We start from the raw sequence: 17,272 nt of genomic DNA, 5'->3' as shown, positions 1-17,272 counted from the left end.
GTATTGCATATGTCCGGTGCAGTGTGTTGTCGTTTACGTTTAATTACAGGCCTTTAAGGAGCTTGTCGCCTCGAGATGAACCCAGCCATATTGTTCCCCTTCATGAGTTGATACCAAGTGAGGTAGCCTACCGTAGCTTCAGCAGCTGGTAATAATGAATGTCACCTCATTATTGGCAAGAACTGCGGATTTGAGGAGGAACAAGATCTCTGTTGCTGCTCTGGCGCCAACGAGGCCCGAACTGAAGTTGTCAAGTCATGTCTGAGTTTCAGACTCCAGAGCAGCTCTTAGGGTAAGTGGGGTCATTGATAAATGCATTCCTTTAGAACAAAGGGGAAGACCTGTTTTTTCCTACATGGTCACCATTAGTCAGGTGGAAAAGACACATCAATGCTTTTGATCACTCAGGGAAAGTATCAAACACAATACTTTTTATGGACTTTGCAATAACATATTTTTTGGCATCTTGGGGGCAGAAACAGGCTGTGAATACAATTATGAAATATTTTCATCATTTAAGTTCATATGGTGAGGTTTGTTTCTGGCCACCAGCAAAATGTAAGTCCAATATTCACTCTTCTTTAAGCTCTGTTTTTGGTCTGAAATATCTGGCTCTTTATCTGCTAAATGTTCCTCTATGTTCACCAAGTAGTTGCTAATTTTGCAACAAAAGACTGGGACCGCTTTTACAACACTATGAAAGCAATGAGAGTGAACGAAAATAGTAAAAACAAAAAAACAGCGGCTTTAAAGGCCCTGTGTGTATAACTCTTAAAGTATTCTGATGGCATACGTTTTGTGGGAAAATTAGCCAGTCCTTGTTGAAATTAGTGTAGTTCATGTGTTGTGTTGCGCCAGAAAAGCAACAAAAAATGAATGCTATATTGCTCTGTGCCTCCTATGTGTAAACAGGCAATTGTTTTCAAACATGTTCAGCCATAAAAAAAAAAAGTATAAGGTGATAACACGTAGAGAATGTGTGTCTTAGCTTGTTTTGAAGTTGTTCTGCCTGCAAGTGGCCAAAATTGATTAATGCTGCTGTAAAATAAACAAAGATAATTGTAAGTGAATGTGAAAGGAAGTATTTGAAGAAAAGGATAGGCATGTTTATTTATATTGCAACATTCAGACACAATGTAATTCCAAGTGCTTTACACAAACATAGAAATACATTAAAAAGACATCAACAAGACGTTAAAATTGCATAAAAAGGCAATAAAAACAAGGGAATTTATAGAGGCATAGATTAATTAAAAACATGAAGACATTAAGATAACATTGTAACAAATTATAATTACAAATTGTATTTAAAAGGCAATAAAAACAGAAATAAAAGCAAGAACAAGCAAATAGTTAAAGATTAAAAGGAGGTCACATATGCAACACTTACATTTCCCACTTACATTACACTGTTTTAATATACAGCTTATGAGTAAATGAGTTTGTGTCCCCTGTCCCACGTTAGTGTGTACCATGTGGCAATAATTAAAAGCATCATGTTTTGAAATGTCATGGATGGTCCACGAGGCCCCAAGAATACTGTGATATTATTTAGTAAATATTAAGCATCTACTGCACCTATAACATTTCATGCATTATTACAGTTATTGCTCAGTTATTGAATGTGAAATCTGAAGTAGTCTAATTACTTTTTTGCCACATATAAAATTCATAACTGTCAATCTATAAAACTCATTACAGGAAAATCCCTTTTATATAATTGCTGAATAATTTGCATTTGATACATGTTAATTAAAGCAACATTTCATTCCGACAGCATATGTGAATAGATGAAATTACTGACAAAAGGAAACCCAGCAGGCACTGGACAATGTCAGAAAGACGCTGGACTACATTCAACCAAATATCACTATCGAGCGGCGTTGATGGCCAGCTGGGTGCCTGCAGATAATGTTCACTCAGTGTTTAACATGCAAGGTGTGTCATAGTAGATACCATAGCTTTCAGGCAGCACGGTGCAGCAGTGGTTAGCACTGTCGCTCTTCTCCCATGCCTGTGTCAATCAATCCAATTTTTCATACAGGTGAGTGCAGTTCAAAGAGCTTCACAGATGGCTGAAATACAATAAAGGAGGTTTTAAAAGATATGATGATGATAATAATAATAATAATAAAATAGAGTTAGAATAAAAACTGGATTAGAAATTGGGTAAGAATATATATTTTTTTAAATTATAAAAGTCATGAAAAAATACATAATAATAATAATAATTATGATAAAATAACAGAATACAATTTCCACATTTAAGTGAATAAAATAAAGTGAGTAATGTCTATAAACCCTTGATTAAAAGCCAGGCTGAAGAGGTAGGCTTTAAGTTTACATGTAAATAGTTCAACACTTCCAGCTTCTCTCAGGTCCTCAGGCTGTTCTACTGGCTTGGAGTATAAAAGCTAAAAGCTGCCTCACCAAAGGTTTTAATCCGTCTTTACCATCCTGTTTTAATCCTATGTTGATGAAGTGCTTCAAAAACCAGTAAAAGAATTTTAAAGTCAATATGGAAATTGACAGGCAACCAATGAAAGGAATTTAAAACAAGTTTGTTGGCTTGGGGTAAGTCCAAGGGAATTTAATCATGCGACTGTTTTCTCTGAGGGGAAACTTAAACTAATTAAAAAGAATTGGCCTTAAAATTGTTCTTGAATGATTTGGATACATCACTTCATCATTTTATCCTCTCCTTGAATTCTGTCATAATTAGCATACTTTGTGAGGTCACAGTGACCTTGACCTTTGACCACCAAATTGTAATGAGTTCATCCTTGAGTGGAGGGTGAACTTCAAAATCAGTGGTGTCTACGTACATCAGTTTGGCATAGTGATGAGTGGGAGCCCAGATAGTGCCCACTGCAGGTAGAGTCAGCAAGCTTATAAAGGTTGATGCACAAAAGAGACAATTCAGTTTACTCCCAGGCCTGAAATTCAAATTGATTTTCTTGCTGTGTTTTGGTTTTTTTGTAATAAAACGTACATCACATTGAGCTCAGAATGCTTGTGTTTAATTGAGTCTGGAAATCATGTGCGGGAGGATCTGAACTTATCCAGCCTGGGTGAAGATTTCTCTCCCAGTCATCATAATATTGACATTTGACCTTTGACCACTGACCATTAAAACCTAATCAGGTCATTCTTGAGTCCAAGCGAATGTTTGTACCAAATTAGAAGAAATATTGAGACAGTGTGTTCACGAAAGTGGAATGGACAGATATATGGACGGACGGACAGACAGATGGACAACCTGAAAACCGGCCATGGCTGTCGCCTGCGCAGAGGCATTAAAATGCTTGACTCAGACACAACTCAGCAGGCCTTTTTAATCATCCGTATCAGCCACGTGGTTCAGTAGTGCAGCTTGTCGTAAATAACAGGATCGGTTTCCACTGGGCTACACTTTGGCTGCAAACCTGCAGTCTCTCTGAGGTCGGCTTAAAGATGTGGTGCAGGCCTTTTCTGTTTACCAACGTCAGGTTGGAGGTTGAGTACTAACTACAGTATTCATTACAAAATGAGAAAAAGAAAACTATTAAAGGAAAGATATCGCATTAATGTGAAATTACACTAAAGAAAAAGCAGGGCTGCACACTTCATATATCATTAATATGCAAGTTGCTTAAATAAAAAAGTTCAGATGCTGATTATGTTATAACCAAAAGATAAGAGACTTTAATGCATCTTCACATCCTAATTACATTTATCTCTGTATACATTGAAAAACAAAAACATTACAAAATTATTACAAATATTATGATGGAATCTGAAGCAATATTCTAATCAGAAACAGCTATCAGACATTTGAGAAAAATCTAAATGATTTCATATTTAGACTTGATTTTTTTTTTCTTGGCATCTCTTTCATGCACCAAATAAAGAATATCATGTACTATAAGCCAAGTATAATACCATGCCTTTAGAATGGATTATTGGGAACATTATATGTTTAATAACCCAAATTACAAGCAGAATACACACTACACAAAACTCAGCATGATATCGTGTCTTGAAATGCTTGTGTGGTCGGAGCAATCATGATTGTCTTTCAGATGCGGGTAACCAGGGACAAAAGGTCTATTCATTTATTGAACCTGAGCACAAACAACATAAGCTATGGTAGGGGCCCTGAACCTGCTGTCGCATGGTCAGGATGTCTGCACAGAAATATTTCCCAGGGTATACTGTGGGAATAAGGTCCTTGCTAACTGGGTGATATTGTTGATGCTCAGTGCAGAAAGTTTATACTGAGGCTCCAGGGTAGGCTTATTTGGGGTAGACTTAATACAACATTCCAGGATGATAGGAGGTATTAGGGCTTCAAGGGGTCCAGATGGTCTCATGTTCTGTCTTACAAGGGCAAAAATGCAGAAATGCAGCTCAACTGCATGAAATATATTATTTTGTGATTTACCTAAAAAAAAAACTCATGTATAATTTATAAAGAACCATGATAAAGTTTTTATTTAAGGTTTGTTATCTCAAGTTAAATTACCTTGTGATCTCTGCATAAGTCATTTTTGTGTTATAACATGATAATGTTCTCCTTATCTTTAGAAAACGTAAACACCTTTTCTCCGTTCAACAAGAAAATTAACCCATTGTCTCAGGCGTTTATATTTAGTTTTCTCCATTTGACGAGAAAATGATCTTATCAAGAAAAAACAACTTTATCTCAAGATAACAAGATAATTGACATGATCTCAGGATAACAGGAAAACGATCACAACCAGTTTCTGTATACTTTTGTACAGTTATGTCAGTTTCTGGAAATCGCTTTGTGTAATCCTCTCATATAGCAAGGTAAAAAAAAATCATCATCATCATTATTTAATTATGTAATTATTTAGCCACAGTAGAATATGCAGGTATTGTTGCTCAGTTTAATTTTGGTGTACAATTTACAGGATGACACTCAAAATATATTAGATACTGTACAATGCACTGGCCCACTTTGAGAAATAAAAATATGAAATCACACCAGAGGTAGCCTTGAGAATTGAAAGCAAGCTTATAACTGGATATGGTCGCATTTCATAGCTCATCGAAGGAATGTGGGGTAGGTCCGCATGGTTGGCGACCATAAATTCAACTCAGCCCATGAATACTACTCAGATGGCCACTAGCAAAGAATTTAGGGAAAATGGAGGGTTTAAGCACTGCAGTTGACCATGTAAACACCCAACAGACAATAAACCCCCAGGCTAATCCAGCTGTGCTGTACACAGTACCTTCCCACATTGGACCACTTTTTTTTTCCCAGACCAGAGAAGCTCAAATATTCCCATAAAAGATTTCTTCTCTGCTGGGTCTGCGTACTTAATTTCACTGTATGCAGTCTGGCTGGGATCCCACCTGAGGCCTGTAAATTGCAAATACGTTCTACACAAGAGGAAAGAATAAATATGTCCATGTTATTTATGCAAAGAACATAGTACAAATACACAAAGTGATAATTAACATTAAACAATAAGTTTGACTTTATGTCTGGGGATGACAAACAGAAACGTAACCACTTGTGGTGCTTGAAACATCAGTTTCTTTTTTTTTTTCAATTAAACCTCAGTGATTGGCGTACAGTGGCATTTATTTCCACGACATGGAATACAGCTCATGTATAAGAGTGAAACTAGATGTATCTACATATAGCTGATGAAGACAGATGAATGCTTTTAAGAAAGTAACAATATAGTCACAACTTTTTTCATGAAAAGAACATAAAAACAAAATGAGTGCCTGATGATGTCAAAAGAAGCTCTAGTAGTAGTTCTCTGCCTTTTACTTTCTCTTAAAGCTAGAATCCACTGCCGTAGTAAAACCACCATTACCAGCCTGTAACAGGCAGGAGGAAAGTGAATTATAAATACTAGTGGTTAAGTCTGAGCAATTCAAGCTTTACAGCGTAGTTTCAGACAACATGTTTTGTTATACAGTTAGATTATGGTGTCCTCCTTTTCCAGTTCCACATGTATTCCCTTTATATTATCCCATAATATATATGTTGATGTATAAAGATATAGTAATATGAGATTTCTAAATGTACATAGATACATACTATACATACTGTACAAAGTGAGAACACAACTATTTGTTGGAAGAGTCATTTGAAACCATACATTTTTTCTCCATGTGTCAGATCATGGTTATGATCATTGTCCTTTTTGAGTTCTTGGCGAACAACTTGGTCTCTGTAACAAAACTACAGATACTCTGATTATTCTTTCATCCAGAAACATGCTTATATTTCTCACAGAAAAATTGATTTTAGAAAGTATGCAAGATTCTTGTGCACCGATTTGAATGTTGCATTCTTTCATTCATCACGTTGTACGAGGTGACACGTTCTTTACTGCCCATTCACACACACAAACACACACACACACACACACACACACACACACACACACACACACACACACACATATGCAAACACACAAGCCAGTAATGGCGACTGTATGGCCTCTGTTCACTAATATTTATTGACTCAAGCTACAGAATCACTATATTGTGCTGGTAGCATTTCATGGTCTCTTTTCATGTTATATAAAGTAATAATTTCAGTAAACAACAACAATTAATCTATTACATGTGTACAATGTGGCCCTCTAAAATTATATTTGATTTTTAATGCTGATTAATTGACCATCTACTGACCAGCAGAGGAAACTGTCATAGACATGTTTTGTTTGTTTGGACCAGAACAGCTGAGTTTCCTTAGGATGGAGCATTTTTCATGTCAACGTTCTGATCCAAGCTGCTGTGTGCAAAAAGGCAACAATAACCAGCTCAAATCCTTTTTGTGGTACTTTTGTCGAACTGAGGACCTATTACACTTTTCTGTATTTCCTGTCATATATATCATGTTACATGTCAGATGTCAATAATATATGTGGCCAAAGTTTCAAATAATGAGATAAACATAAAAAGTAAACCCTGTAAACAAAAGCTTGGCATCAGACTGGTCTGAACGCTAGGTTTCCAATGGTTCTTTCTACTTCTCAAGTGACGAGACTTAATCTCCTAAAATTGTCTGCTTGTTGAGTATTATTAAATGTGATCCAGCGTACAAATAACCAGCGGTGCACGTTTAGTATACAGTTGTTTGGTGACAACATCATCTTTTGTATTTCCTGACAGCAGAAGTTTTCTACATCAGTCTGCACTTTATCAAATTTCCCACAAGTACAACTATTAACAGGGGCATATGTAGAAAATGTAATACACGGATCATGACTGAAAGACTAAATCTACTGTTATGCCACAAAATAAGCAGGTAATAAGCCCCTCGGCAGGCTTCCAGATGTTAAACAGGAGAGAGTGGGATCTGAAGGAGGCCCAAGCCAATATTGTCTGTGTCAGTCAGAGGCTCAACTGAGGGGCTGCATAACAGGCAGTTTGATATAAATAAGGACATTGGTTGAACTTTGAATCGTGCAAAGCTACTCTTGTGGAGTCCCAGAATAAAAAATAAAGTTGCAAATGAGCATAATAGGTCCCCCTTTAACAACAACGAATGCTTTTACTAAACAAGTGGTGATGTATTCTTGGCAAGACACTGGGCAAGTTATTATAAATAGAGAAAAAAAAAAGTGTAATCCCAGTATAAGTTTCAGGCCTCAGTGGAGAAGTTGTGCCAAACTCAGAGCGTGTTGTCTTGAAATGCCTCCTCATATTAAGCTCCTTTTTAATGGAAATGCTCTCAGGGCACCGTAACCACATGGACCACAAACCAGCAGGCGCTAACAAATACTTGTCTACCTCTACTTCTAGAGTAGACCACATAGTTTGGTAATTTGGTAACGGTTGATTTGGTGGGACCAAATGCTGCCCGACAAAAAAGAGAGAAAGTACAAACGCTTGTCTGTATTATATGTTAGCTTCCTTGTGACAGGAGGAATATTTGTGCTATTGATAGAAAATGATAAAAGAAACAAATATTTTAATAGGATAAGTAAGTGAATAATGTTTGCTCAGCATCAGCCAAAGGAATTATTTGACAAAGTGGATGGAGACAGAGCAGTGGAGGTAAAAGAGAGAGAAACTGGAAGGATTCAATTACTGCGAGGGGAAGGCACATGTGGCCCCAGAAGCAAGGAACACAGTCGCCCGACTATGGTGGAGCACTGCATGTTATTGTATCATATTGAACTCTAGTAGCATAGCTTCATGGATTTCGACACACTTCAACCGCAGTCTGTTGAGACCTTGGGCAATACGGTACCAACCCCACCCCCCACACTTAAAAAAAAAAATCTCTCACTTGAAAGATAAGTCTGGCATTATTCCGTATTTTTATTGTTGCGAATAAAGTCCATTACAAGACCTAAAGCGACGATATGTCTGCCTCAGTACTTTCCATCGCCCCTACCCTGTCTGTGGCACTCAGCCCCAAGCCTGATCATTTCTAATGAAGATGTAAATCTGTAAAACTGAGTCACAAAAACTCTATATAGTTTCATTTTTAGCAAAAGCTAAATATTTTCCAGGAACAGCTGGGAACTGTAGTTTTTCGTAAATGTCACTGAAACAGGAGTAAAGTGCATTTGTTAGGGACTATTTTCATCTGCAGATTAACATACATTTGGTGCACTAATGAGCATTGGGACACTGTATGTGGGACTCACTGTGTTTTTGGTTGGTTTAGTAGACTCTACACTCAGCAAGGGATGGTTCAATACAAATTTCACTGCGGATAAATGTTTTCAACTGAAAAACAACAGTTAGTCAGTGGAGGTAAGGGAAAAGCCCAACAAATACCACCGATAGCTCAGCTGTACAGAGCACGATATATTATTGCTGAAAGAACTGATACGCTAAAAAAAAAACTATCAGAGTGTGACTGCTTTCCAGACGGACTGTAAATAGTCTCATAAACCAAAGAGCAGTTGGCCCAAGAACACAAGTGGCCAAAAGCTTTTTCGTTTGCATGTTTTGATATTTTTAAAGGCAAGCTATCACAAACCCCGCCTTGCCTCTGATTTCCATGGTTTCTGGTGGCACTTATAGCCTTCCAATATTTTTGCACAAGTAGTAGTTGTCTCTTATACATTGATACAAGTTTATCTCGTTGTTTTGCAAGTGTAGTCCACAACAATCTGCAACCAGGTGTGAATACAAATGGTTTGTCTGCACAAGCTTGACAGAAGCAAAGTCATTGGCTATTGTATTATTTTTGCATTATGGTGCAAGTAATCCTCATGCTGCTCTTAGGAGGGAACAAAAAGGGGATAGCCTCCAGGGATCTGAACTGAATTTGCTGAAGAGTTCTTGAAACCACTCGGCCTGATGGAACTTGCTTCAAAGTTCTTTCCTTGACTGTGAGTGTACCTGTGGCGGCAAGAGTGCCAAACGGAGAGTGAAGGGGCCCCGCAAAGGAGTGAAGAGTCCAGTCCCCCAAGAAGAGAAGAGCAGAAGATGGAGAGCTGTCAAACTGTCATCCAGGGCCAGGGACCCTGTGGAGACTCCTGCCTGGCTCTGTCTGCAGAGGGCTTTGAAGAGAACATTTCACATTAAAAAAGTCATATTAAAGGGCAAATCCAGTGATTGAGCATTGCACTTCCTTAGGCCTAGTGTTAGAGGATTTACAAGAGACAGGCCAAAATCAAAGCAGGGGAGGCTGACGTATCCTGATTTCTTAGTCTCTAGTATGGATGAAACTCCAAAAACACTGGATCCTACATTTCCCATAATGCAACCAGTCGGGTTTCTGCGCCACTGTGTGGTATACTTCAAACAATGGCGACTGAAACTGAGCGGATGTTGGATTTGGAGCAAATAAATGCTGAACTTTTACTGTCACTGAAATTGCTTCAGCACAAAAAAGAGAGAAGATGTCGGAGGACGTTGTGTGTACAGCCATTAAACTGAGTGAGACATGGAGGAGACATGCTACCAAGCAGACCAATCACACTTGTCGCGGCCTGTGTCGCTGCTAGGGAGGTGTATGTCAGGATAAAGCGTAGGGCACAGCAGTGATTCAGTGCAGGAGTGTAATACCATGCAGACAAAATGATGTCACGTGTGCATTTTAAACTACAACTACAATGTTCAGATACATTTTTGATAAAATTCTGCTCTTTGAATGAAAGACAATAGAGACAATTCACTCACACCTCATTGTTTTTATAACCTCTTCTGTCTCATAAGACTAAACACACATGACCCACTGGCTAAAACTTAGTTAGTTACTCTTATTTTAGATAGTCAACCTACAGAGGGTTTGTATTTGTAACATTTCGCTGATCTTTATTGAACATTCTAATGTTCAATTAATGTTCAACAATGTACATACAAATATTCAACCAACAATTAGTTTTAACCATTTAAGTTTCTTTCTTTGAATCTCAACTAATTCCTTTAATTTAAAGCAAGTGCAGAATTGAATCACATATATTCATCTATATTCATATCTGAGAGCACTCAAAGTCTCACTATTAAAATTTGGTAGCAATCCAAAACTGCCTGTGCTTGGTTTTACAGAAGCCTTTTCATCAGATTAGGTCAAAGCTATTCATTTCACCCTTCACTTATATTGGCTTGACAAGTTGACTGAGACCGAAAAGGATCCCATGTCACTTTCACAGAAAGAATCAGACTGACCTCGACAGACAAAAATCCTGGCACTGAGGATCTCCATCAAGTACAACACAAATGCAGCGCTGAGTCTTTGCCCCCTCAGGTTCAGCTGGTGGTCCGACAGCAGCACGTCTGATACGCTGAGGGCCTCGGTAGCTCGACATTCCATAGGGCACAGTGCGCCTAAGAAGTTAAAACAAACAGACGCCATTTTCCTCAGTAACAGTAGAAATGTGTGATAAATCACATTCTTGAGGATACAGAGAAAAATAATATATCAGTATTAGATATTGTTATATTTAGCGAGAGTCTTCTAATAGCCCTCAAGGCAGCTGTTACATACAGTATACTTCTTTTTGTAAACCTGATTAACCTTGAGGGCATATTACCCTTTTACCTGTGCAGAGTTAAGTGGCTGCTGTGTTTTGATATATCACAAAAGGGTCTGGAACTGATGTCAGCTGGGGGCTGTTATCTGATGTTAGAAGAAAAGGCTTTGAGCAATCCTGCCCTTTAAACAATACGGCACACTGAGTTAAATACTTTAATTATGACTGTAGTGCAGGGGAAAGGTCACAGAAGAAGAAGGAATCATAAATACACACACTGACACTTCGAGGCTACCTATTGTAAGCAAGAAGCAATGGGTGGCTCCTCTGGAGCATTCAGGCTGTGGGTGTTTTCTGTATGTGAAACCTTTTGCTCAAAGGAAACATATCATTCTTTTGGAGTTTATCTTCTATCCCAGAGCAATTGCTCGCCGCAGTGTGAGCGCACAAAGTTCAAAACACACTTGATGCCTTAATATTAAAAATTATTGTATGTGTCATCATCCTCCTCGGTCTTTAAACTATGTCAATTTGTCCCAACTTGCAAAGCAGTAATAAAGTGAGATTTTTACCTGAAATGCCAACAGCAGTCTTGGCAGAAGATAAAAGAGGAAGAAAGAATGCTTCTCTACTGTCCTGCCAATGGTTTTAATATGCAGCTCGGAGGTGGTAGAACAAAACACCATTCCTCAACACAAGATCACAACACATCGAGGATGTTGTAAATTATATTTTAAGGTATTGTTTCTAATCTGCAGTATGCTAGGCCATGTTGAACATACATTGTGGAACCGCAAATTGTGAAAAAACAGCCACTTGCTCTAATCGTGCCGGGTTGGTAATGTTCATTTTACACGGTCCCTCATCCCCTGCAGAGCCAACAGAACTTACCTCTGTCCAGAACCGGCCCCTGACTTTTGGTGATCAGAACATGACCGGTCCCAGAACCAATCTGTCAAATTACTTCCACTATTATAAATAATGATACTTTCTTTATGTTACCTTCCTGCATGTCCATACAGCACAAGGTGTTATACCAAAGGAAAAGTTAATTAATATAATCTGTGGGAATTTAAAGTCATTTCTATTCATTTATTTGCTTCTTTCTGAAAGCAGCAAAAACTATTTTCATAACTACAAAACTCCCTTTCAACAACTCAAATGAATGAATAAAGCATTTTAAGAATCAACCAATGCTGACTTTTAGCTTTGCACGTCAGAGACTAGCTACTTCTATTATCACATGTTCACTCAAGCCCACGATTAATAAGAATATCCACTTTTGTGCTTGTTTGGTAAGTGCTTTGATAGAGGATTTGTTTGTTTTATTAGAGCATGGATTCAGTACGTGCTCTGTCATGGATTTTAGTTTAGCACAGGAGACAGGCATGCAAATGAATATATGCAACCTAATCTTTTGCATGGTGCAGGAAGCATTTTGATAAAGACATCAATGCAGGGCTGTCACTCAGACTTCATTTCCAGTCTCTGAATCAATTTTGCCAGGGAGGTATGTTACACAGGACTTGTATCATGGCTCATATGTTGGGCCACTGTGAGGATGAGAGGGTTATAAAGGAGTAACTGGAGAGAGAGAGAGAGAGAGAGAGAGAGAGAGAGAGAGACAATAAGTGGCATTAAACCGCCACATCTCTACAGTCAGCTTTTCACCTTGCAAGGCGCGTTGCTTTCTGCTGGGCTTGCCATCACTTGAACTATGATTGCGTCTGGCGCCTCGGGGGAGAAGTTATCGGGCGTGACTTGCTACAGTTTCTTGGCTTCAGTGCTCCCATTGAGTTGCACAAACCAACCGCATGCCAATCTGGTTTTTAAATAGTCTTAATTGGTGCTCTCTATCCCCTGACAAAGGACGAGGTATTGTGCAAGCCTGGAGTTTGCACAATAGCAGCACGTCCGGGTGGAATTATAGATACCTTATAATATTGAAACAAACAGGTCTTACTCGGGGGTGTTGATCCAGATGATATCCAGGTGGCAGTAGTAGACGCACTCTTTATCCTTGTAGGAATAGCAGGTGCAGCGCTTAGGTCTGGACTTTGTCTCCGCTGCCTCAGACAGCTGCGTGCTGGAGGATCCCCCGGAGCCAAACACCCTGCTGGAGTCTGGGAGAATCCCAGGGGTGACCTCTGATTTGACCGTGGCATCGGATGTCAAGACACCTTATTGTAACACAAAAGGTAGAAATAAATAAATGCACAAATTAGCAGTTGCAAAAATATTGATGAAGCTTATAGGCTAAATTTGCAGCTTGCAGACGTACCTTGTAGGAGAATTAATCCTAGTATTTTGAAAAGCATGATTTTCGCGAGGATGGATATTATCCTTGCCATGTCAGATATTCCCAAAAATAATCATAGCCTGATGAGGATGCAGCGCATTTGTCAAATTAATCTCCCGCGAGTGAAAATCCAATAACTTCAGTGTAGATCCATGTGCGGCTCATCTCATATGGTCCAGACGTCAAATAACGGAGCGGAGGAGGTTTGTCGCGTGGATCCTCTCATATTTATGGCGTCATAAATCCGTCCTGTAACTTGCACGCTGAAGTGAGAGGAAACTGCAGTTTCCCTAATACAAATTGCCCCCCGAGCCGCAGCAAAGGTGATCACTGGAGCAAAGAGAGGAACTGAGCTCCTCCAAGTCACTTCGCCTTCTAAAAGCCCAAATCAAAGATACACTGCTTTGGAGAGGCTCGGGTACACGCCCACGCCTCCCCTAACACCCCCTCTGTCAGATTAAGCAACATAGGCTCCTGTGTGTGTGTGTGTGTGTGTGTGTGTGTGTGTGTGTGTGTGTGTGTGTGTGTGTGTGTGTGTGTCACTGATACTCCTCTTGTGTTCCTGTTGATGCATGACAAAATATGATATTTGTCTTCGCTGCAGACAGTAAAAGATCATTCAGCCACAGTGAACAGTGTGGGCCCTTGGGCCATTTATTAATTGACTCAAATACTGCATAACATTCCAACTGTATGATTGAGGTATCTCCCTTTTTGTTATTGTAATTAACTTACAGAACCTCACACAAACACAACTCACAATATTGTCACGGTTCGTCTCTGGGCTCTCTCTTGTTCTCTCCTCTGGACCTACCATTCCTACTCTTACTGTCTCAGCCATGTTTATTTTGGCCTCCTTCTCCTCCCCCTCTCTGTCTTGTACCTTCCTATACATCCAGGGTTACTGGAAAAGGGTTCCTGGGAGGGAGCACACAGAGGCAGCTATAGTCTCTTTTATACAGACAGTCAGCTACATTGCCCTTATCATGCCACCTTTGCTTGTTTACACTGAATGAAACAACGCAGCCCCACTGTGTGACTTTAGATAACATGCCGGCCTTACAGAATCAGAAACGATGTGCAACACAACAGCCTTGACAACTGCTCCGCCATGCCAGCCCTTTGCATAGACGGTTTATGGCCTGGGAAACGTCCTCTAAGGTTTTTGTTACCTTAGTGGATTCCCAGCTTGTCTTCAAGTCGGCTAGCCTCCGACCTGCACTCCAGTTGGCTAGCTTTAAGCCTGCATCTCTGCCTACGCTCCAGTCGATTAGGCTCAGGTTCACTGGGTTTCATGGAAGGCCTCCTGACATATTTGGGAGACTCAGCTGCCCAGCACCACACTCCAAGTTTCCCCCTGCCAATCCCCTGTCTATTCCTGAGTCAGCCTGGCCCCACCAACATCCTGCCTGTTCCTCGGTCGGGTCCCTGGCGTCCCTGTCATTGTCTCACTTGTTCCTGCATTGGGGTTCCCCGCTGACATCTCATGTGTTCCATCTTGGCCAACATCCCAACTGTTCCCGAGGCGTTCCTGAATTGGCCAACGTCGAGCCTGTTCCTGAGACGGCAAACACTGACCCTCTTCCCAAGTATTTCCACCAGCTCCTGGTCAGATCGTCTGCTTACATTCCCATGTGTTTTCCTATGGACCTTCTACCTGCATCTAGTAACTTATTGTCTGTACCTGCCTGCTGGTGTGTCTGCGCTTGGGTTGTCCCACCAGCCTTAATAAATAGCCTATAATCAGTTTGGACATTCCAAAATGATAATATGCAAATACCTAATCACAGGCAAGTCAAAGATGAGGTACTGCGTCTACAGCTCAGTCTATTGCAAGCCTGGCGGCTGCCTGGGCCTAAGATGAACCCCCATCTACCCTGCGCATCAGGGAATTAGGGGCAGCAAGGTTGGAATGATCACTAGCAACATCTGTTGGTTAAAATGTTCAGAGTTACTGTTTTAAAGTTTATAATCTGGATCTCGGGGAATCTAACTCAAAGCTATCTACACGCAGTGCTGCTGCCATCAAGGCATTTTGTTTCCCCTCTACAGCTTTCTCTGTTTTAGGGAGATGGAAAGCCTATGTCAAGTCATAGAATTTACAAGAATATGTTTCTAGTTAGTGTTTTAATTTGTGCATGGTTGACAAATTGTAAGTAATTACAGGTAATGATTTTAGGTAATATGTGTAGTTTCAGTAATTGTGTGCATTGAGTGCATTACTGAGGCGATATTTCTGCTCATATTATTTTGGTTTCAGAGGATATCACTTCGTTGATGTGGCATTTATTATAATTGTTTCTTGAATTGTGGGCCTGTTTTGTAAAAGTATGTTGACTTTTAGTGAGACTGTAATTTTTCATTGGGTCCAGATGAGAACATAAACTCAGTTGTGTGTATATACTTCTCTCTTTCTTGTATATGTACTCTCTGTTTTGCATAGGTACCCATAATGTAAGTGTATGATTGATTGCTCAAGTGCGTCTTGTGCAGGTCTGCTTCTCTGATTACCTTACGCAGAGAGGAGTTAGCAGAGGGTCTGGGTGGCACCAGCCCCTCATAATCCATAACTAAATTTATGTGTAAAGTCCTTAAGTTCTTAGAAACGACTAGATTCAAACTAGAATAAATAAATGAAATAAAATCTTCTGCAGTGTGTGAGCTAATAATAATAAGTAAAATCAGTTGCTAGGAAACATTATAAGATCAAGCAATCATGTAAACTCAAGTAATTATGCAAACAGAAAGTCATTGTACAATGAGCTATAACAGAACTTCCAAAATGTCAGTTTCTTGGCAGGAAATAATATTAAGCTTAACTGGAAATCATGTGTATGTTTTATTCATATTTGCATACATAAAGAAATATGTTTCAGAGTTAACATTATTTAAATACAGTTTAGATTGAGTGGGAAATATCACTAGCTGACATTATTTAGTCTAGCTAACATTAGTAGCAGTTCTCTATGAGGTGTATTTTGTTATTTTTGTGAAATAAAATCTTCTCAGTTTATTGACATTATAGAAATAGCATTTTGATTAAGAACCGTATTCCATATTACCTCATTTCCCCTTCAGTCATGTGGGTCAAAATGTTATTAGCAAACTAATGTTAGCTTTGTCAGTTACTCTAGCTACATATAAATGACACCTGGCAGTTACAAGGTGTACATTTTCTTTAACATCTAATCTCTGGTAGTTTGTGTGGTTTAACCTGATTTAATTTAGTGACGTGTAAATCTGTAGTTCGTAAACACTCATGTTGTCACAACAAGGCTGACTGACATACATCCGGTGCAACCAAGTAGCTCCTGAAGTTGATTCTGGTAGTGTTGAGTTCTGTCGTTGTCTGTCTACATGAGGACTAAAGAAATGTCAATGTTGGTAAAGCTGGACAACAAGATGCTGAAAAATCAGAATCAGCCAAAGTACTAGATGTTAACTCACTAAAATAATGTTAGGTCCACTGTTGAAGTAAGAAACAATGAGTCAGCAGTTGCAATTGACCCGCTAGACTATAGAAGACCAGTACAGTGGATGACATATTTGGACCACCTGTCCCACAGATCAAGACTACAGTCCGGACTGTGCCAAAAACATCACAAGAATCCTATGAGCCAAAGATGAGATGAGACGAAGATCAACCTGTTCCAGTAATGAAGAATGGGGGGAAAAAAGACTGGCTCATAATCCAAGGCATACCTCATCTGTCGGACATGGACGAGGTGCAGGTGGTACCGCAGGACAATGACCTTGAATATGCAGCCAAAGCAAGCAAGGTGTTTGCTTCAATCAAATTCACCATGTGTTTCTCCTACAGAATGTCAGATTGAAAGTCCCAAAACAAGGGAAATTAAGTCATGGCTGCAGGTGTGGCCTGGCAGTGCATCACCAAGAGAAGTGTCTGGTGATGTGAGAGACGTAGACGTCAAGCAGTCAGTGAAGGATTTGCAACCAAGTATAATATGCCAATGCCAATCAGATTTCAGTGAGGATTATGCCCTGCCCTGCTCCTGGCACCGAAGCCATCACAAGTCAAATTCTCAAAGGGGTATTTACT

At 39.5% G+C, this 17,272-nt stretch overlaps 1 protein-coding gene across 2 annotated transcripts; it reads right to left on the bottom strand.

Moving 5' to 3' along the window:
* Positions 1–1,084: 1,084 nt before the first annotated feature.
* edn3b (endothelin 3b) lies at positions 1,085–13,559 on the bottom strand. Of its 2 annotated transcripts, XR_002761882.2 has the most exons (5): positions 13,195–13,559; positions 12,877–13,093; positions 10,609–10,767; positions 9,337–9,497; positions 1,085–2,075 (listed from the first exon to the last, which is right to left on the bottom strand). XR_002761882.2 is itself a non-coding variant. In XM_023427632.2 (4 exons), exons 1-4 carry the CDS (start codon positions 13,262–13,264, stop codon positions 9,443–9,445), a joined length of 501 nt encoding a protein of 166 aa, XP_023283400.1. In that variant the 5' UTR covers positions 13,265–13,559; the 3' UTR covers positions 3,657–9,442. The 2 variants fall into 2 exon arrangements, 1 of the variants encoding a protein (XP_023283400.1); XM_023427632.2 differs by lacking the exon at positions 1,085–2,075 and having other exon boundaries at positions 3,657–9,497.
* Positions 13,560–17,272: the final 3,713 nt, after the last annotated feature.

The sequence above is a fragment of the Seriola lalandi genome, unplaced genomic scaffold (assembly GCF_002814215.2).
Source record: "Seriola lalandi dorsalis isolate HSWRI2012SDOR001 ecotype SW California unplaced genomic scaffold, Sedor1 jcf7180002054861, whole genome shotgun sequence".
Lineage (NCBI taxonomy): Eukaryota > Metazoa > Chordata > Actinopteri > Carangiformes > Carangidae > Seriola > Seriola lalandi.
This window is presented reverse-complemented; position numbering and strand designations above follow the sequence as displayed.

Bases quoted from the DNA above. Each gene is read 5' to 3' on its own strand.
- edn3b (XM_023427632.2), bottom strand. From the start codon at position 13,264: ATGGCAAGGATAATATCCATCCTCGCGAAAATCATGCTTTTCAAAATA. The intron at 13,094-13,194 runs GTACGTCTGCAA...TGTTACAATAAG, and splicing joins AGGATTAATTCTCCTACAAG to GTGTCTTGACATCCGATGCC. The intron at 10,768-12,876 runs GTAAGACCTGTT...TTAACTTCTTAG, and splicing joins ATCTGGATCAACACCCCCGA to GCGCACTGTGCCCTATGGAA.